We start from the raw sequence: 21,766 nt of genomic DNA on the forward strand, positions 1-21,766 counted from the left end.
ACAAGACTTACTGCTACTAGAGGAAAGGTGAGCCTCTGAACAATGACTTACCAGCATCGACATAAGGAACTTATGAAGGTAGACGATCTGAATACAGCCAACGTGCAAGGCCACCACACCGTCCACGGCGGACATGTCACTGTAGGAATCCCCTTCGGTAGCATCTGGATACAAATCCAGGTTAAAACGAAACACTTCATTTCCAACTATGGACACGGCCTGAAAAACCAGAAATGTGAATGTACTCTGCCCAGAAAAGCAATCGTAAAACAAAGCCCCAGTTGGAGGAGGCTTGCAATTATAAGCTTTATAGAAATACATTTAATTTTTAAAATAAGATACTGTAAAATAACATCTCTATGCAATCATCAGAAACTAATAACTGTCTGTTCAGCGTTACATACTTTCTTATGAACCGTTCTGGGATCAACATCTGTGACAATAATGTTCTCCAGCCTGGCAAAAAGTGACTGCTTTTTTGACTGAAGAGAAAGGGAAGAATCAAGGCCTGAAAAAAAAAAATTTGAATTATTACAATGTCTATAAATATAATATATTTATTTTCATTATATAATATGATTTGGGAATATATACAATATTTGAATACACAATTAGTAAATTTCATGTTAAATATTTTTAATATCAAATTTATTTATTTGTTAAAATGTAATTACATGAGCCCTACCCCTTAATAAGTTGATAGCAGTCTGGTGAGAAAGAGTTCTTTGGGGATGTGGCCCCTGGGAGATTACACACTCTCTTATAATGTAGCCTCACATCCATGCACATACAGGCAGCCCTGACAGAATTTAGTGTTATTAAGTAAAATAAGGAGGCATGAAGTTGGGAGGGGGACATGTTGGGAGGATCCGAGAGGAGCTACAGTGGGGAAGTAGAGGTAGCTACGATCATCTTTCATTGTACATGTATACGAAATTCTCAATAAAAGAAGTAAAAACATGTAAATAAATTGATCGCTTTTCCTACTGCACTGAGAAGACTCCTCCTATTCCCTCAAGTGTATAATAAAGATGGTTAAAAATCAGAAAACAACAATAAAAAGATAATTACATAAATTTTCAATCCCCAGAGGATGTGGGAAAATCTAGTGAGAAGAAATCAATTCACAATAAGTAAGCTTAAAGTAAACTTTTGTGACTTACATTTACATGGAGCCTGTGCTGCCTAGTTTCATGTCAATTTGATACAAGCTAGAGTCACTTGGGAAGAGGGAGTCTCAACTAAGAAAATGTGCCCGTAAGACTGTAGGTAAGTCTATAGGGCACTGCCTCATACTTAGTAATTGACGAGACAGGGTCCAGTCCATCATGTGTGGTGCCGTCCCTGGGACAGTGGTCCTGGGTCTTGAGAGAAAGCAGGCTGAGCAAGCCATGAGAGGCAGGCCAGTAAGCAGTATGCTTCTACGGCGTCTGCTTCAGTTCCTACCTGCCTGTCTTCCTTCGATGATGGACTGTGATGCGGAACTGTTAGCTGAAATCAACCCTTCCCTCCCCAGGTTCCTTGGTCTTAGTGTTTACCACAACAGCAGAAACCCTGCCTGAGACAGAGGCTACAAAAGTTTTATAAACGACGTTTAGATATTACCAATTTGAAAAGGACAGAAAAAAAAAAAAAACTACACTAGACAGAATTTGGCCGCCACTCAATCCCAGGAAAAAAAGCATCCAGGTCAGCCACACCCTACCAACTGCTTACAGTTCAGAGCCCTCTATACTATTCTCGTTTACGCTGCAAAAAGAGAAAGGAAGCAAAGGGAAGAGGAGAGGATTCTTATTGTTAAGCAGCTATTAAACTGTGACACCTTACCTTGTATCTTGATTTCAGCAATATTGCTCTTCTCATCACAGACAGTGACACAGAAAGCATTCAATTTGGCAAACAGCCTAAAGCCAATAACGTCACTATCTCTAGAGGACACCATCACTAAAATAAAACAACAGATTCTAGTAAGCTAAACTGTACAAAACTTTCTTCATACATTTTACATAATATATATGAATATGAAATATTTATAAAATATAAAATGCATATTATACAAAACACATACATATAAAAACAAAAAGTCTAAAGTAAAAGAACATGATTCAAAATTATAAAGTAATGTGCCTAAAGTCATACAATTGAGTAATATCAGCATGTGAACTAAGTTATTTTGGATCTAAATTCTAGATTCTCAGACAATAGTATACAATCATCGGGGTACCAGGGAAATGGTTCAGAGAGCACAGGGTGGCTCACAACCATCTGTCTCTCCAGTTCCAGAAGTTCCAGTGCCTCCTTCTGCACTCCACTGGCACTGCATACATGTGATGCACAGACTTACATGTAGACAGAAGAGCCAACACAGAAAAATAAAAGATCTTTTAAAGATGTGATCAGTCTTCTCCTTCATGTCTCTGGGTCCTGTTCCTTAAAGACTGCCTGGGGAGCCCTTCCAGAGCCCGGAGGATGGGCAGAAGGGCTCAGGACATACACGGGTTTTCCCCCAGGAACCCTCCAAAGGCAAGAGGGAAAGTTTCTTAGAACAATGGTATTGCTCCTATCCACAGACTGTGCGGTGCATGCGCTGCTTTATATTTTCTTAGAACAATGGTATTGCTCCTGTCCACAGACTGTGCGGTGCATGCGCTGCTTTATAGTTTCTTAGAACAATGGTATTGCTCCTGTCCACAGACTGTGCGGTGCATGCGCTGCTTTATAGTTTCTTAGAACAATGGTATTGCTCCTATCTATCCACAGACTGTGCGGTGCATGCGCTGCTTTATATTTTCTTAGAACAATGGTATTGCTCCTGTCCACAGACTGTGCAGTGCATGCACTGCTTTATAGTTTCCAGACAAGGGCATTCTATGCAGCCCACCCAAACTGGCCTGGAAATCAGGATCCTCCTGCCTCAGCCTCTCAAGTGCTGAAACTGCAAGTATGTGTCACCACACATGATTCAACAGAGGAAAGCACAGAAGCAGCAGTAACAGTGTTCCAAGGACTGAACTGGCTGATCCTAACATTCCTCAGCAAGCACTAAAATTTTAAAACACTCACAAACAAGAAACACAGACAAGGTCTTCTCCACAGTATGGTTTGGACCTAGGGATTTGGTTACTGGTTATGGAGATTTGTCTGTTTACTGTGTTTTGAACGAGAATGGGATTCAATGGCTCTGACTTCCACCAGTGGATTAATCCATTAATGGGTTCATACTCCACTGTAATAATTGCACTGCTGGGAGGTAACACACTGGTGTGCCTTTGCAGGGCATGGCTGACCGTCAGACCACGTCTGTCTGTCTGCCTCCCATCCTCAATTGCTACCGTATGCTCCACCACTGTGTTCCCCCTGACAATACATGGGCTCAGAAGCAACAGGCCCAAAGTGCCTGCGGACTGACATCTCCAAAACTGTAAGCAAAACACACGTTTGCGCCTTCAAATTGTTCTTCTCGGGTGTCTGTCAGGGAGAACTCCGGCAGCTCTCCTCTCCCACCTTTCTGCAGGGGAGAGCTCTTCTGTTTCTCGGCGGCAGTCTGCACCTCCTTGGCCGCGCCCGTGTTCTGACCATCTGAAGGGATGACGGTTGTTAAGTAGTTCAGAGAGGACAGAAGAGCTTGTGTTTGCAGCAACAGGTTCAAAGAGGAAAAGGCCACCTGAAAGTGTTTTACAAAGAATATTAGTTCTTTCCTGGTTGTCATCAGTGGTCCACGATCGGAAAGGAAGAAAGAGGAAAGTCCACGAATTTCTGATGCAGGAACATAGGGATGGCAAAGGACACCTCCATGCTCAAGGACACAGGAGAGCATCACGGCAAAATGGCCATGGAGCTAGTAACTGCTGCCCCTGGCCATCCACACAGTCAACATATGGCGGGCCTCCTGGATCTATACCAGAGCCTACTGGAAGAGTAGGCTGGCTCCCACTTTCTTCCATGTGAGTCCTGGAGACAGACTGAACTTAGGTGGTCAGGCTTGGCACAGAGTGACCTGATCCACGGAGCCATCCCAGTGAAGTTGCGGGGGAAGGGGTCCTCTCTTTCTAATGTAATTCATAACTATTTTCTGACTCCTCGTGTGTTTTACTCAAATCAGGACTGCCGACCCATTTAGCATGTCCCCTTATGCTTTACCCAGTCTCTCACGCCCATATAAATAGATGGTATCAACTTGGTTTGTTTAGAATCATGTTAGTCTTTTTATAACCAAATGCTCTGTCATGGCAACTCCTTATTTGGGAAGAACATTGAGGCTTTTAAAGCACAGAATGTAGTACAATGAGTATTATGTTCTAAGCTGGGTTACAAGTACAGGCCACGGCAACACCTGTGGGGCTAATTTATAATTTCAGTTGGTTCTTGATCACATCTCAAATTACCTGATGCTCCTCAAAGGACCTTAGATATTCCCAGAGCAGGTTATTTTCAAATAAGATATGCTGTTTTAACAAAGCTTCTTACCTTAACAGTTTGTTCAGTTTTTTCAAACGTAGTTTGAAAGCTAGGCCCATTCTTATCAACCTGAAATAAATAAATAAATAAATAAATAAATAAATAAATAAATAAATAAATAAGTGGATAAATAAATAAATATTCCAAAGAAGAAATCAAGAACAAAGTAAACAAATATTTTTATAATCTTTCTGTGTGTGTGTGTGTGTGTGGAGAGAGAGGTGGAGGTGTGAGGGAGGTAGAAGATGGAGGAGGGGAAGAGGACTTGCTGAGGTGGTTTGCATGAGAATTGCTCCCAAAGGCTCTTATATTTGAATACTTGGTCCCCAGCTGGTGCAACTATTTGGGAAGGATTAGGAGGTGTGGCCCTGTGAAGAAAATATGTCCCTGGGGACAGGCTTTGAGGTTTCAAATCGCACACCACTCTCAGCTAGCTCTCTGCCTACTTGCAGATAAGGATATAAGCTGCCGGCTAATGTTCCTGCACCAGGCCTACCTTCCTACTGCCCCGCTCTCAGCCATGATGGTCATGGACTCTAACCCTTGAGAATCATGAGCCATTAATTAAGTGCTTTCTTTATAAGTTGCCTGAGTTATAGTGTCTTATCACAGCAGTAACTAAGACAACTAGATATCATCCTATCATATTTTAAAATTACACACACTCTATTTTTCATAAAGTGCAAAGTGTTCTTTTTAAGCATGGGGAAACATGCATTCCCTCAGAAAGATAAAGTCTGAGGTGTGCAGATGTACGAGTCATCTTACAAGCCCATCATCTGATGCTTACACCACTCTAGAAAGCTTAGTTCAATCTCCAGTGAGAGAAACATCAGTTCTTGTTAGAGTATGGTCTGGTGCTTTATATTCGTTGCTTGCTCCCAAAATTTTTACTGTTTATGAGGAAACTACCAGGTACTCCACACATTGCTGTTTAACCTTGCCTAAGACATTATTTCTGACTAATTGATTAAAGGGCCAGTACCTGGGCAGCGTAGAAGCAAGTAGGCATGGCTAAGGTTCCTGGGCTTTGGAGACAGGAGAATCATGGGAAGGAGAGAGATGGAAGAAAGGAGAGAGGAGAATGCCACAATGGGTTAGCATGAAAAGGTAACCATGTGGGCTGGAAGGAAGGACTCCAAAAGTGGCATGGAAAGGAGCCATCTAGATGAAGGATGAATAAGTATTTATGGAATTATAGCTGGAGAGAGACCAGATAGGAAGAGTGAAGGCAGATAGCATTGGATAAGGGCTAAGAGATGGCTAGGGAGGTTATTAAGATAGCATAGGTGGAATTACTTGCCTCGCCCAAGGTTTTATAAGGCAATTATAAAATCTAACAGGTGTCTGTGTCTTCCTGATTATGACAGCAGGCTAGATAATACCACCATAACAATTATAGGGTTAATAATAAACGATAACAACCCAATACCTTTTGTTAACCACAAGTTCTTCACAGATGGAATCTCTACAGAAAGCTCTGTTTTGGGGGGGTCTTTCTAAGTCAAAAAACACCTCTCATCACAACCTCTTACTCAGTTCCACCGTTTGGGAGCAAAGAGGAAATGTGAACCCTGAAGACTTCCTCCCAGGAGCAGCTTCCGCCCCATCTCCTTTCCCGGCCTCTCCACGTCTATTCTGCCCTGTGCTCTCCTTTAGGAAACAAGTCACTGCATTTTCAGTCAGCTGGGATGATGTTTTAGTGTTGTTCAACTTCACGTCTCTCTCTTCTAATTTATAATCACTTTGAGAACAGGGAGAAACTACTTTCACTTCAATCCAAGTGTGCACGGCATAGAAATTCACTAACCCACACAGACAACACGCAGAGAGAATCATCAAGGACGAAGGGGAACATCATCAGCTCCTCCGTCCCTCTCGCTGGAGTGCATTTTCCAGTCCATCCCTAGTCCTGGCAGCTCTCTTCTCAACTCCATCTAATTCCACTTTCCCTTTTTAACGTAGTATACTCAACTAAATGTCACCATTTTTACAAGGACTGCAGCGGTGTGAATATGCCCCCCAGACAAAGAACACCTGCCTGGCCTGGGGTTCTGCCTCTGGGGTTAGCAGACTGGCAGCTCTGTGATATCCCTGTTCTCTATGAACGTAGCAGTCCACACGGAAGTGACTCTCCTGTGACCTTCCTCAAACACACCCAGAGCCACTGCGGGAACACACAGCCATCCTCCTTCCAGGGGTAAAGTGTGGGGTCCAGACGAAAACACCATCTTCCCATGGCCCTTACCTTAATGTACTCCACTTTTAAAAGATCTAATCCGGGTTTGTCTGAAGAGCTAATCAAGTGAAGCGGCTTCCTCTTGGATCCTGAAAGAGAAATGATTTGCAAATAAGTTGCTTTCATGAAATTTATAATACTCTATATCTCTTTGTCTAGTGGTGCTTTAAAAGAATATCTGTGTCCATTCGTACATTTTCATGGTTATGAAGTAACAAAGCTAAATAAGCCAGCTAAAATCCTTACCTTAAACATCCGGCTTACTTAAAAACATTTCCCTTTCACTTGCTCTCAGACTGTGCTCAAAAAGAGTCAAAACCTCTTACAATATCCTTAAAGATGCCTGTGTACTCATAGGGCAGTAGAAATGAACTATAGGTGTAAGGTTCTCTGGAAAAGTGAATTCTAATTCATCTCTGACCTTAACCCAAAGCTATTTACCTGTCTCAAGACTAGACTGGAACAATCTCTAATATACTGTTGGATTTTAAAATTGTATAAAAATGCTTTATTTATATGTATTCAACTCAAATAATTTAAACAATGCCTCTGCTTAGACCTAGAGAAGAAAAAGGATACAGAAAGCCTTTAAAAAAAAAAAAAGATGACTGATCACAAGTTCTTTTTAGTAGACAGTGGTGATTTACAGCTGTAACGGCAGCCCTTGGGAGACAGATGAAAAAGGCTCCTCACAGTATAAGACCAGCCTGGGCTACACAGTGAGTCTAAGGCCAGCATAGGCTACAGTCAGGCTTGCTTTCAAAACTTAAACAAACATCTCTTTGAGCCCAGAACTATGTTGTGTGTGTGCGGACACACAGGGGAACTGGCTCCTAAACCTGTGTCTAGAGAGCCGGCTTATCACCCTCTGAACATGCCCAAGCTTTCCTCTCCACAGTCTGTAAGTCCTGCTTCTAGAACAAGAAAGCTCCCCAGCCTCTTGTCTTTCCCATATATCTTTCCCATATATATATATATATATATATATATATATATATATATATATATATTTTTTTTTTTTAAGATTTATGTATTTTATGTTTTGTGTATGAAAGTTTTATTTGCATGCATGTATGTGCACCAAATGTGTACCTAGTGCCGCAGGAATTCAGAAGAAGGGTCAGATCTCCTGTTACAGACAGCTGTGACCTGCCATATGGATGCTGGGAATCAAACCCAAGTCCTCTGCAAGAGCAGTAAACACTTTCAGCTACTGAGTTATCTCTCCTGTCAGCTTTAACTAGCATAAAGGAAAAACAGCCTAGAAAATTTATTGTTTACATTCATTACTCGTGTCTGTAATGTAAATTCTATCACAATGCATTTCCTAAGAAAATTAGTAATATAGGAAACATTATTTTTCTCCTAAACTGGAGTTTATTTTAGTTTCAACTATTTTCTAAAAATCATAAAATGCCTTACTATTTGACTAAAGCATTGGGCAAACAGTAGGGGAATTTTAATTGCTGCAGATTAATTCACTCACTCATCCCTGAGCTCACAAGACAGACACTGGAATGATAAAGCGCAGGAATTTACAGGCTTGGAAGGGCTTGGAACCTTCCCCTTTTATTTCCATCACGGTGCTTCTGTGCTGCGCTAACACTCTACCGCAGTGGTTCTCAACATGTGGGCCACAACCCCCTTCACAGGGGTCACCCAAGGACATCAGAAGACACAGAGGTTTACACTGCAATTCGCAACTGTAACCAAATTACAGTTATGAAGTAACAACTAAATAACTTCAGGTTTGGGGGTCAGCACATGAGGAATGTATTAAAGGGTCACAGCAGGACGCAGGACGAGAACCACTGCTCTAACAGAATAATAAGCTTTAGTATCCAAAGTCCAGGACCAAATTCTAAGATCCATGATGAACAAGATCCAAAGCCCAAAGCATGAACAAGTAACTCTGGAATCTTTAGCCTTTCTTTGTCTGTGAAGTGGGAATGATACTCCCTAATGTCAGTAGACTTCCCCAGACTCTGAGGTGATGGCCCTTAGTGGTTGAGGCTGCCAGAGCCCAGAGCCAGGCTTCTATTGTCTCATTCAGGGTTCTGTCACAGTTGTTTGAACCTGAATAAATAATTGATCTACATATTGGTTGCATGTGAACTGAAGATAGCAACACAAATGACTCATAGCTGTTGTTCTAGAATGGAGTTAATATTCATAAAGTTTTTAGAACAGTGTAGTTATTATACCCATTATATTGAAATGGAAATGTTTCATTATAAATGAAACTATCCCAGACACACAAGGGGTAATTTTACTACTGACTGTCATTTCTATTTTCATGGCCATTACCTTTAATTTCATGGTAATCCAAGCTGATTTTCCTCAAATAGGACACTGCAGTCAGGTCAAATGTCCTCATGGTTGCTTCTGTCCCTAACTGAGTGACATTAAATACTAGAATTGTCTCTTCTTCTTTCTGTTGTTTGGTGAGTTCCAAAATCACCTAAAAGAATACATGCAGCAGGGGAAAGCTGTTGGTTAAGTTGAAGTCATTCTTAAAACAACAGATATAAAATCCTTCCCCAAATAGGGCACTGCAAGAGTGAAAGCTATGATGACATCCTCCCTCCAGACCCAAAGACTGGGGTTATCTTCCAGCTCTAGCATCAGGACTAAAAGCGCATGCAAATAAGGCTGTGGGTCTTAGCTTTTGTTTTTACTTTTTAATAAAAAAAAAAAAAAAAAGAACCTGATAGGTTTCCAGATAGGGTTTGGCTGTATATTCCAGGCTGGCCTTGAACTCACTATTTATTAAGTAGTCTTGGCTGTCTTTGAATGTGTGACATTCCTCCTAACTTACCCTCCTGAGTACTGAGATTATAGGCGTGTGCTACCACATGAGCATAACTTCCCCGTGGGCTAGTATTGGTCATTGTCATGGATGTATAATGTAGAAAATTTTAGCCATCTAAACTTGTAAAGCTGTTTTTTGTTTTTTTGTTTTTGGGGGTTTGTTTGTTTGTTGGTTTGGGTTTTGTTTTTTGTTTGTTTGTTTTGGTTTTGGTTTTGGTTTGGTTTGGGTTTTTTGCCTTTAAAAGTCATGTAGAAAACCAAGCATGGTGGTATAGGCCTGTAATTCTAGTTACCAAGAAAGCTGAGGCAGGAAGATTGCAACTTTAGGTTCTGCTGGAGATAAAGGCCATCCTGGTCAACTTAAGAAGATTCTGTATCAAAATGGCAAACAAAACAAAACCAGGAAAAGCATGGGGGTAGGATTGACTAAAGAGAGAGCTGGGGATGGATGGGGCAGGACCTGCTGTTGAGAGCGTGTGAGGCCCGAGCTTCAGTCCCAAGTACTGTTAATAAAGAGTAGCCACACAAGAAAGAACACCAGAGAGATGCCGAGGAGGGGGAGGTAGCACACACATCCACACACAGAAACGGAAATTTTATGCAGAAATGCAAGTCCTAATTAAGAGATCTGAGCTTGTCCAAAACAAATCACACACATGGATTCCCCCTTAAGCCATTTTAAAAAATATTTTTCATGGTTTTGAAACTATGTTTCCATTTGTATACACTCACAAGTATCAGCTGGTAGAAAAGAAACTAGAATACACATTTTTAATGCTCTTGAAGCTGAGGTCAGCTCCAAGTACAGAAGACCGACAGGAGCGTGGTCATGAACAGGAAAACACGTACCTCTTTGATCTCAAACTTGAGCAGAAGATTAACCAGCTCCTCATTTGGAACCTCAGGGGCTTTCACAGCTCTAGCAGTCTGCGAGTCTCCTTCCTCAGCATCAAAGTACTCATCATCAGACTCTAAAGGAAAGACACTCATTACCTCGGACAATGTCCACTGACAACACCACACAGACACAGAGCCTAAATCTAACACAGTAAAGTCCATCCACACTCAGACAAAATGTTTTCAACATTTTTGTCACACCCCAAAAAGACTGGAACTGGAATGTACTAAGACTTAAACCAAACTTGTTTTTCACCTTAGTTCATTCATTTAACATCCAGTAAAATGTTTACTGGATGTTTGGATCATCTACCCAAAAGACGCGAATGCGAACACCAAGATGGACACCAGAGTGGAGAGGCCTTAACCTTGTTAGATACTGCCTTGTATCTACCAAGTTTACATTCTATTTTCTAATCCTAAATTGTAAGGTATCACTTACCTCTGGTTAGAGAAAAGTATCAGAGAAATATAATAACTTAACTGAATCTTGGGAAAACACTGTCAACTCCCATTACCCTTCCTTAAAAAAGCAAACAAACAAACAACTGTTTGTTTATCCAACGAGACATGTGCATTAGAAAGAATAAAAATGACCTGAACTCAGTGTTGGCTGGCAGCAGAGCTAGATTGGTGCTTTCAGGAATCCTTACTTTCTGCAGACCCCCTCCCTACATAACAATGTGTAGTTTTAGTTTCCCACAGAGATAGTATGTTCCAATCTTCACCTGATTCCACTCCATCTAGCAACAGAGAAGTCCCAAGAAGTCCTTTCGTCCCACTAGAAAGAACAGGAATGGAGGCCACCTAGCAAAGAATACAAAATACTTTTAATACATGCTGATAAGAAGGATAAAATAACACAGATGACATCTCTCTAATAATTGAAAAACAACAGACAGAGGAAGATAGAAAGATATGTGTACAACTATCAAGGCAAAATCTTCAAGAAACTAATACAATCAAATAATGGCCTGCTGGAATTTACAAAATATTAAAATTACTACCTGCATTTATAAAGATATAGTCATGTACAAATCAAGTAGTAAGTCTATGTGTCCTCATGTATCATTTAGTTGCTGTGGCAGCGATATAAAAATACATATTTATCACAGGGCCTTTGAAAATGGCAACATTATCAGCTAACTTTCTCAAACTTTTCTAAGTAGGCAAAAATCCAACATTTATTTCAAGCTATAAAGATCATTCAATTAAAGTGACCTAGAACATTTAAGACTTGCCAAAAAAGGACAGTTTCAACTTGCCACTATATTTGCAAATTTATTTTAAAGCTTTATGTTTCTAGTTCTACATAAGGTATATTTTACAAATGTGAACAACAGTCTCATTTCTGTTATTTTCTGGTTTCATTTTTTTGTTTAGAGACAGGGTCTCACTGTGCAGCCCTACCTGGCCTGCAACTTGCTGTGTAGACCAGGCTGGCCTTAAAATCAGAGCTCTGTGTGTCTCTGTACCACCACAGCAGGCCCAGTTTGTACATCTTTGATCCTTTTGGTTAGAAAACCTGTCCTTAGACAATCACCACTACTCAGAAAGTGTGGCTTTCTAGAAACCGACTTGGCATTTCTGCCGCGAACTCTTACCCACCTGTCTCTCCGGAGACTGTGTGGATGATTTCTGTGGCAAGGGTATACTGTTAATCAGACACAGCACATCTTTTATCTTCTGGTCGGAAATCCTCACATGCATCAAAGGCAGTCCTCCTGACACTTTAAATCTAAAAACACAGTTTGACTGTGAGGTCTCGGGGAGGGGAAGGGAATGAGGTGGAGACTACAGGGTGAGTTCAAGGTGGGCCAGCCATGTTTTAATCTCACTACACTCAGACAGCAAGCACTCTTAAGAGAATGGAAAGTTCTCTGTGAGCCAATGTTCCAGACCATTTAAACATATGTGTCTTAAGCAAACCAGTGGTTCTCAACCTGTGGGCCACACTCTCTTTCATGAGAGTCCCATATCAGACATCCTACATATCAGATGCTTACATTACAGGTCCTAACTAGCAAAATTACAGTTATGAAGTAGCAGTGAAAATAATTTTATGGTTGGGGTCAGCCCAACATGAGGGTCACCACATTAGGAAGGTTGAGAACCACTGCAGTAAACCTTTTTTAAGTGAACTTGTCTTAAAACAGGGTTTCACTATGCAGCCCAACTGGCCTGCAACTGGCTGTGCAGATCAGGCTGTCCTCAGCTCACAGACCCTGCTTCCTAACTGCTGTGATTAGGGGAACGCACCACCACACACCGCCTCAAGTTAATTAGTGCATTATTAAAATCTTCTGAACACAATTCTCTACTGTTAAAAGCCAAAACCACAAATATTTTTTATTTCCTAGGTTCCAAGATTTCTTTCTACCGATGGAAGAGTGTCCACCCCATGGCTATCACTTTGTTGCCCTCCACTGCTTATGCACAGCAAGGGCAGCACCTGGGTTTTAGACATGTACACTGATTTCCTGTCTCTCTGGCTTCAGATGCAAGCTCCCTGAGGTCATCTATTCTGCTGCTCAGTGTTCAGTCTGCTTTCACCACTCATTTGCCTTTTGCCAGTTCCTCTATCATCTTCCTTACTTGGTATACCCGCCTCCTGTCTGTCTGTCTCATCACTGTATTGACAACAGGCTGCTCACCAGCTGGTTCAGCTTACCCCCCAGCTGCCAGGCTAAGCTGTGGACAGCTCGAGCTGGCAGATACCTAACTCTTAAGTGAGTTACTAGCATTCAGTACAACAGTATTTAAGTAATATTCTCAGTACTAATTGTCTCAATTAGGAAGAAGAAAGGTGTCTAATTAATGACCTTCTAAGAAACTAGGATAAAATGCAGGTGAAACATTAGAGAATAGAGACAAATAGAGAAATAGCTGAACCCAAAAGCTGCCTCTTTCAGATCAACTAACTGATAAACCTCTAGTCAGACTGATCAGAAAAAAAGAGAAACAAAGGCACCAACTGCTTGTACCCAGAACAAGAAAGCAAACTATCTACAGACGGTTCTTCTTGTAGAAGTAAAGATGAGCACTTTTCACCAAGCTGATCAAACTCAAAACGTGCAGTGCTTACTTAGAACACTTTAAACATACAAAGGATGACTCACAAAAACGTCCAGAATATCTAAATCCTCTCTAAAAGAAAACTGTGGGCCTAGAACACGTTAAGCCTGTGGGAGGCCTGCTTACACATTCAAGAAACCATATGATGGAGCTTAAGCCTACCAAAAGACGCCAAATAAAAAAGGTAAAACTCTATGATTTCATTTATGAGAAATTCTTGAAAATTCTAACAAATCTTCGGTATAAGGAACAGACCGGTATTTTCCAAGGAAAGAAGCAGGAACAGGAAAAAAAGGAATGCAGGGTTCAAGGAAACTTCTGCACATGGTGGATGTCTCATCTCAATTGCAATGACCACCTCGTGGAGACACATGTATCTCAACCTTCCAAACTGTACAACACACTAAATAACACATTCACAGAATGTCAGCTCAACTTTAATGAAGCTGCTTTGACAAAGACAACATAACCATTTCATGAGAATATACTAAACACAAAATATAGTTTCTTTTTTTTTTAATTCCCCTAAGACATTTCTCAGGATTTTACGTTGTCTTGTGACCAAAAAAAAACTAACTTCCTTTGAAATTTTTATTCCACTGATACTGAATCTGGGCTTTCACACATGCAGAACTTCAGACAGGCAATTTTTATTACAATGTAAAAATCTAAATATGAATTCTGAAATAAGAGAGACAACATACAGGGCTTTTGTTGCCTCTGACGAAACACTATGACCAGAAACAACTTGGGGAAGAAGAGGTTTATCTGGTTACACTTCTACACCACAGATCATTATTAAAGTCAGGACAGGAACTCACGCAGGGCAGGAACCTGGAGGCAGGGGCCTATGCAGAGGCCATGGAGGAGTGCTGTTTACTGGTTTGCTCATCCTGGTTGCTCAGTCTGCTTTCTCATAGAACCCAGGACCACCAGCCCCGGTGTGGCCCCACCCACAATGGACTAGGCCCTCCCACATCAATCACTAATTAAGAAAATACCCTAAAGCTTACCTACAGCCCAATCTTAGGAAGTCATTCTCTCAACTGAGGCTGCATCCTCTGAAATGACTACAGCTTGTATCAAGTTGACATAAAACTAGCCAGCACAACAGACGATACAAATAAGTATTTTCTTTAAAATGTATTTGTCCTATAAGATAAAATAATCTCTATTTTTTTCCTCTACCACATATATCCACCTCTGTTCCCTTCAACTTCAGTAGCCGATACAGATGCAGCACCCTTGTTGATTTTTAATGCAAAAGATGCTCATACATACCTGGCCATTCTAACATCCTTCTCCACCATCGCCTTGGCCAACTCAACATGAATATCCATTGGCTGCAAAATATGCATAGTCGATGGGTGCTGGAATCTACACTTCTTCCAGTTTTCCTCTTTAAAGAATAAAAGTTTAAATATTAATTAACATGTCAGCAGTTATCTGCTATTCTGTGCAAAACCACTTTACATTACTAGAAAATATTTAACAAGTTCAAGGAACAATTTTTGCTTCCCTCAGCATACAAGTTAAATAATCTGTATTTTAATACAGATTGATAGAAGACAGAATATCAAAGATCACTTCATGTGTAATAACCACTATAGTTCCAAAAAGAAGATTCTGAAGATAGACTTTCCACGAGGCTAACACAGTCCCATGCAGACCTTCGTCCATAACAGGGACTGGAGAGCTCACGGTTCATGGAATCATCTGTAAGGACGTGCAAAAGAAAAGGCAGTTTTTATGGCCTGCGTCAGCACTCTCCTTTAAGAACCACTGAGGCTCTTTACCGACAGTAGCAGACATGTAATTTTAACGTTAATAACGCTCACTGTGCAGAGTAGAGCATGACCTCTGCATGCAGAGATCATGTCCTCAGGTGGCATTCCACAAAATGATATTTAATCCACACTTACTTTTTCTAGTAACTAAAGGAATAGAGCAGACCAAAAAGCTGTACGTAAGCAACAGAAAACACCAAAGCTGTGGGAACATCGGTTATTTTTAAGTATTAAGAGCATATGCACAGGATGAGTGTCTGTAATGAAAACACGGTACAGCAGAGATCTTAGATTTCAGATCTGATAATATGAACGTATATATGGTGAGACATCCGGGGAATAAGGCCTAAGTTTTAAGCACAGAATCCACCTGTGCTCCACACAGCTCCTATCCGTAGCCCACGGGCCGCCTGTGCTCGGCATGTGCAGGATGCGTGTGCTTACTGTGGAGCCCATCCCCTGGGGTCACAAGCAGAGTTTTCCACTTATGGAATCAGAGCAGGACTGAAAATGTTGCAGATTCTTGGAACATTTCACATTTAGGACTTTGGGATCCAAGAAGCTTACTGTAGTATCTTTCAGATATAGTGTTCTTCACATACATGTTTCTCAGATGTCTATAAAAGTAGCTATAAAATGTAAAACAAACACTGGACTATAACAGTAAATAGTCACAGGTAAAGGTAGCCTGGAGATCACGTAAACATTCCAAAACATTCAGGACAGAAGAGCCTGAAACAACCGTGGCTTCTGCTTTGTTCTGACATCTCACAGTCGTGCTACAGACAGTTTGGGTTCAAATGGTGCTGGGTACCCTAAGACTAATACTCCAGTGTTGACCTCTGTTGTAACTGTGGCATTCTGCCCTGGGCCGCTTTTACTGGGTTTTCTAAAGTGATCAGCAGGACAAGGGTACAAGGCAGTGTCTGGGACTCATGACTGCACACTGCCAAGGCTAACCAGGCGTGCGCATACAACATCAAAGCTACTGGAGCTAATATGACCACCCGAAAGCTGAGCAGTGGCTGACCTGCTTTTGCAAAGAGCAACTGCACACTCTTTATTTCCACGTCAAACTTGTCATATGCCTTATCTATTATTTCTTCCAGCGATGAATTAGTTGTCTTCTGTGCACCTTGGTCTTTACTGTTGAGCTGAAATAGAATAAAGAAAAAAAAAACCTGATTTTTTTTTTTTTTTTACATAACAGAAAAGTATACATATAGATCAACATGCTTCAGTCACATTTCGAAACTTCTAACTTGAGACAGGAGGCTGCCTTAATGAGCTCATATTCTGGCTGTTTCCTGGTGATTTGTAAACAGTTCGTTAGGAGTGCACTCCCTCACCGCATGCTGTTATGCTTGAGTAATACGGGTTGAGCACATTTGCAGTCACTGAGCCAATTACACAGCAGTCTGCTTCAAATGACCTGTCCAGAAGAAAAGCTCCTTCCTCTGTCTGCCTCCTGGGAGGAACTGCCAACTATGGCTCGGTTCCCCTCCTGCCCACCTTCAACTCTTCATCTTTTCAACAGTACCATGAAAGAGGCCATTAGGTCTCAGGTCCAACCTCTACTTCCTTCTCTCCCTCCCAGACAGAATCAAGGTTCTATATGGTTTAACTCCTTTGCCAAATGCTTAGACTCAATAAGATGTAACATCCAAAATCCCACTATAGTTACTTAGAGTAATCAAATTTACATTTATATAATATATATTATATATGATCCATATACAATATATACAATTTCCTGTCAAAATATATAGCCTCCCAAAAAAGGGCACTGTAAAATTAAACTCTATAAAACATAAAAACTAAAATTTCTCTCCTATTAGAAAAAACAGTCCAGCACTCAGGGAGGCAGAGGCAAGTGCGTCTCTTTAAGTTCAAGGCCAACCTGGTCCACAAAGAAAGTCTAGTACAGCCAGGACTCTGTTACACAGAGAAATCCCATCTCAAAAAGAAAAAGAAAGAAAGAAAGAAAGAAAGAAAGAAAGAAAGAAAGAAAGAAAGAAAGAAAGAAAGAAAGAAAGAAAGAAAGAAAGAAAGAAAGAAAGAAAGAAAGAAAGAAAGAAAGAAAGAAAGAAAGAAAGAAAGAAAGAAAGAAAGAAAGAAAGAAAGAAAGAAAGAAAGAAAGAAAGGAAAAAAGGCAGGCAGGCAGGCAGGAAGGAAGGAAGGAAGGAAGGAAGGAAGGAAGGAGGGAAGGAGGGAAGGAGGGAAGGAGGGAAGGAGGGAAGGAGGGAAGGAAAGAAGGAAAGAAGGAAAGAAGGAGAGAGAAAAAATAGAAAAACCATCCACCCAGTCCTCAATGGCAAATTTTTAGAGATTTGTCTTTGAATAGCCATGCAATATGTATGACATAAGTGTAGGCTTAGTTAAAGTAAACTGAAGAAAACAAGAAGCTCTCAGATTCACAGATAACAAGCTTGTCAAAGATAGAAAAAAAGTACATATATACCTACCTGAAAAGTACCAAAATCTAAAATGAGAAGATTTGACTTTTCATGGTGAAAACCCATCTGTGGAATTATTAGATAAGAAGGCTTTAGATTTATCCTTAAATCGAGAACTTTCCGAGTCTCAATAATATGGGTAAGTCCTAAAAGAAGACCAGGAGAAAATGATAAGGTCAACTTGTACATGGTGATACGGTTAGCAAAAAGACTAAGAACGGTACTTGAAAGATATTAAGTAGTCGCTTCTGTCAAAAATTGGATTCTCAGTTCAGCATGTCAAGTAAACACTGCATTAAGTTGGTAGAAAACAAACATCCCACAGCATATACACATAATACAGTAAATACCATGAAGCTAGTATTTGGTCTTAGCATAGAACAAATTGTTTCCTTGATTAAGCAACTGATGAAATAGTCTGCTGAACTCTTTAAAACCAAGCATGCTTAGCATGGTGAATGGCTTTGAAGAATGGAGACGGAGGATTGCCCTCCACCTCAAGGTAATTCCAAGGCATGGGTTCTTCGCTGTAAAGCAAGAGAAGCATCCTCACCCTCATTATTCTCTTTCCCCGGCAGTCTAGCAAGTTCACCCAACCCTGAGTTACCTATGTCCAATGTATAACAGCCAATTTTAAAACAAAGAAAGAGAGTAACCTAAGCTACGTTAAACACAATGTTTCCACACTGGAAACATATGGCTGCTGTTAGACACACTAAAGATTTTACCTGTTGCTGTTCTCTCTTTAATTTCTTCCAGCTTCGTCAATGTAGCTGATGTAATTTGCTCAAGATCCAATTGCTTATTTGACTGAAAGAATTCAGCAACTGCATTGATGGTTTTCTGTAAAAGAATTTTAAAACACAGCAGGTTATAGGTTAAGCCTGAGCTGTAAATCTAACGGACTCGCCTCAGTTATAAACAGCCATGACTCCAGACCACAGACTCCAAAAATATTCTGTGCTACGAAATTCCCCTCAGGGTTGACAGACAGCTACGAGCAAGGAACAGCCCAGTGAGCCTATGACAGACAGGAAATCTGCACATGTCACAGCAGTGAAAAGAGGTCTGAGTGGCATGTGGAGGTGGCAAGTGCCATGACCTGGTTTCAGCCTCCAGGTAGAGAACAAACCCATCCCCCAACACTGAGCTTGAATTATGTCATGCTTAGACACCTAGAGAAGAGACAGGAGGAAAGCTGGACACTCTTACCTACATATAAAACTTGAATATAAAAATATCAGAGATCTTATATGATAAAGAAAGTTCTGGAGATTAGTTGTACAGCAACTTGGCACAGTTGTGACCGTGCTAAACACACTCAACCATGTTCTCAAAATGTGGTGTAAGCCGCTAAGCCTTGTCATGGGTGTGGCAAAAATGTTTTCAGCTTCATTTTATCACTAGTGTATGAGTGCTTGTACACATGTGTGCGTGCAGCACATGTGGGGGGGTCAGAGGACAGCTCTGTGGAGTCAGTTCTCTCCTACTGTCTTTACTGGGGTTCCGGCAATTGAACTCAGGTCATCAGGCTTGCATAGCAAGTGCCTTGACCCACTGAGCAATCCTTCCAATGCTATGGTGTATGCATAAATAATATATAATATATACTATATAATAATATGTACTATATATTATAGTATATACTATATATATTAATATATATAATATATAGTACAATATAATAAATATATAATCACGTGCGTATGCAGCTGAGTGCACTTATGAATATGTGCAGAGGACAAAGCATGCTGTCCTGTTGCTCACTCTCTGCATTATTCCCTTGAGACAGGGCTTCTCACCAAACAGAGCTGGCAGCTAACAAGTCCCCGCAGTCCTCCTGCCCACCTCCCACAGTGCTGGGTTAAAGGCACATGCGTGCCCGTGCCAGTCTTTTACTTGATGCTGAGGATCCATACTCAGAGCCTCCTGTTTGCACAGAAGTATTCTCACAAGTGCACTTACACAGGAAGCCATCACCCATCCCTAGAGGCAGCTTGAAAAGTCACGCTCTGTCCACACTCACAGCATCATAGATGATCTCCACGGGCTGCGACTGAACGGTCAAAGTCTGGTCAGCAGGGCTGTTCTCAGGGTTGGTTTCAAACTCAATTTTGAGCAAGGATGATGCAGTATCACCGATAGAAGCCACCAGTGATGGAACAATGTCTTGTTGTCTCAAGCCTGTGATGTACCAGTGTTCTAATTTTGCTTCTATCCTGTCCAAGAAGGAAAGATCAAGCATACAACAGATAAAATTATAGCTAACCCTTTGACAACTCCCTTGAGAACCAGCCCTACACATAAAGATGCAGTTCATCTTTTAAGGCTGGCCTTCATTTACCTACAAAAGCTGCTTTGGTTTCTGTCAGTCACTGTCTCATTAGCTATTTATCATCCACATTTAAAAGCCTGCTTTGGTCAACTCCAGGACATGGCACAAATTCTGATGATGATGCCATCGCCATGTTTCTGCATCCTCTACCTGCCTCCTGCTTCTCTTAGCATCCTTCCCATCCAGCTGCCTACACCCCCTACTGTTCCAGTTAATCTCGCCCACAACTGAGCCGTGCAGTAAAACTGTAGGCACTCCATGCCACATTCGAGGATAAGCTGTGTAATGTGTTGAGTAGTCTTGGATTTTTTTTTCCATATACTCTTATCAGATACAACATAAAACAGAAATGTACTATGCCCTGAAAAGCGGCCACAGTGCAGACACTCTATATAAAACATTACCTGACAAACACTCACAGAAAGGAAGGGGAATAGAATAATCAATAACAGTTCCCAATGAAACATGCAAAAACAAAAGAAATGAAAGAAAAGCTGTTTCTATGCAGTCTTCTTTCATGATGCATAAGATTATACATTTGGGGCCTAAAACCATCACTTACTTCAGTGCTTGTGCTCCTGGTCGCTGGGATACTTGGGTACCCAAGCCAATTATCTGGATTCTCAGGATTTCTGGAACATTCCTGTTTTCTCTGATTATAATAGAGGTGCTCACCAACTTCAGGGTCAGTATATGGGCCGCATACTAAACGGGAATGAGTGAAAACTGTTAGCATGTAACTGACTACTAGCTTTAATGGTTTCTTCTTAATTAAAGATGGTGACTTATCACATGACCCAACAAAGCTTGTAGGTTCCAGCACTTACATACTCCCCGTGAGTCAACAAGACTAGAAAACTCAATGAAAGCCTACTCAGACCGACAGCACACTTAAAAATGATCTGAATTCATTTGCTTAGGTTTAAAGAAACAGTGACAGGAAGTGGCAGAAGCAGGACACGTCCATTGAGAAGCCTTCACTTAAGCAAAGTAAGTGTCTCAGACCAACCCTGAGGCTGAGAAAAAGAAAAACTATATACAGGAAGTACCTGCCAGATGGCTGTAGAGATTTACATGCACATGATAGAGGCACATGCACACACACAAATATATACCCATGGAAATACTCCAAACCAAAAGTGCCACTGGGACAGACAGCCACCAAGGAGATGATGTAGAATTTGGGGGTGTGTTTGCCCTTGACACATGTGAGCTTTTAAGAGATTGAGGCAGCCTGTGAAGTGAGGGTCACAAGAAAATACTGGAAACCAGGCTCTGGCATAGGGCAGTGACACTGATGAGATGCCCTCCAGTCTGGCTGAGGCCCAGGAACAAACTGTTAAAGAGAATTACAGGAAACTCTTCAAATGAGAGTGAAGACAGAAATGCAGATAGCTGAAAAGGGGACAGAAGACACCACAAACGCACAGCTCGCATCCATACATCCAAGGAAGCTAGAGAGCAGTAGGGCAGAGATGTCTCACGCTGAAGAGATGAGCCATTCAAACTACACAGACAGAAGCAAGTGTAAAGGTATACCACAGTGAATACTGAAAACCTAAAGTAGAGAGTTAAAAACTCCCTCCACTGGCTGGCCCCCGATCTTACATGAACAACACTAAATGGACTTAGTGAGCTGTTAGACAGGGTCAGGATAGGAGTGGACATGCTGAAGGAGAAGAGGACATGGAAGACTGGAAGATGGAAA

The 21,766-nt window shown here is 41.1% G+C and overlaps 1 protein-coding gene across 5 annotated transcripts in view; it reads right to left on the reverse strand.

Moving 5' to 3' along the window:
- The window catches only part of Vps13c (vacuolar protein sorting 13 homolog C), a 149,519-nt gene that overhangs the window by 77,150 nt on the left and 50,603 nt on the right, over positions 1-21,766 (reverse strand). For all 5 annotated transcript variants that reach the window (XM_060384831.1, XM_060384833.1, XM_060384832.1 and 2 more), the window contains 16 exons: positions 20,621-20,763; positions 19,750-19,942; positions 18,452-18,566; positions 17,733-17,869; positions 16,298-16,421; positions 14,762-14,879; positions 12,014-12,143; positions 11,134-11,212; positions 10,358-10,479; positions 9,005-9,158; positions 6,707-6,786; positions 4,468-4,527; positions 3,505-3,664; positions 1,828-1,944; positions 405-508; positions 52-219 (listed from right to left, as the gene is read on the reverse strand). In XM_060384831.1, coding sequence (XP_060240814.1) covers positions 52-219; positions 405-508; positions 1,828-1,944; positions 3,505-3,664; positions 4,468-4,527; positions 6,707-6,786; positions 9,005-9,158; positions 10,358-10,479; positions 11,134-11,212; positions 12,014-12,143; positions 14,762-14,879; positions 16,298-16,421; positions 17,733-17,869; positions 18,452-18,566; positions 19,750-19,942; positions 20,621-20,763 — 2,004 coding nt within the window. The remainder of the gene's footprint in view (positions 1-51; positions 220-404; positions 509-1,827; positions 1,945-3,504; positions 3,665-4,467; positions 4,528-6,706; positions 6,787-9,004; positions 9,159-10,357; positions 10,480-11,133; positions 11,213-12,013; positions 12,144-14,761; positions 14,880-16,297; positions 16,422-17,732; positions 17,870-18,451; positions 18,567-19,749; positions 19,943-20,620; positions 20,764-21,766) is intronic.

This window comes from Meriones unguiculatus, chromosome 6 (genome assembly GCF_030254825.1).
Source record: "Meriones unguiculatus strain TT.TT164.6M chromosome 6, Bangor_MerUng_6.1, whole genome shotgun sequence".
Taxonomy (NCBI): domain Eukaryota; kingdom Metazoa; phylum Chordata; class Mammalia; order Rodentia; family Muridae; genus Meriones; species Meriones unguiculatus.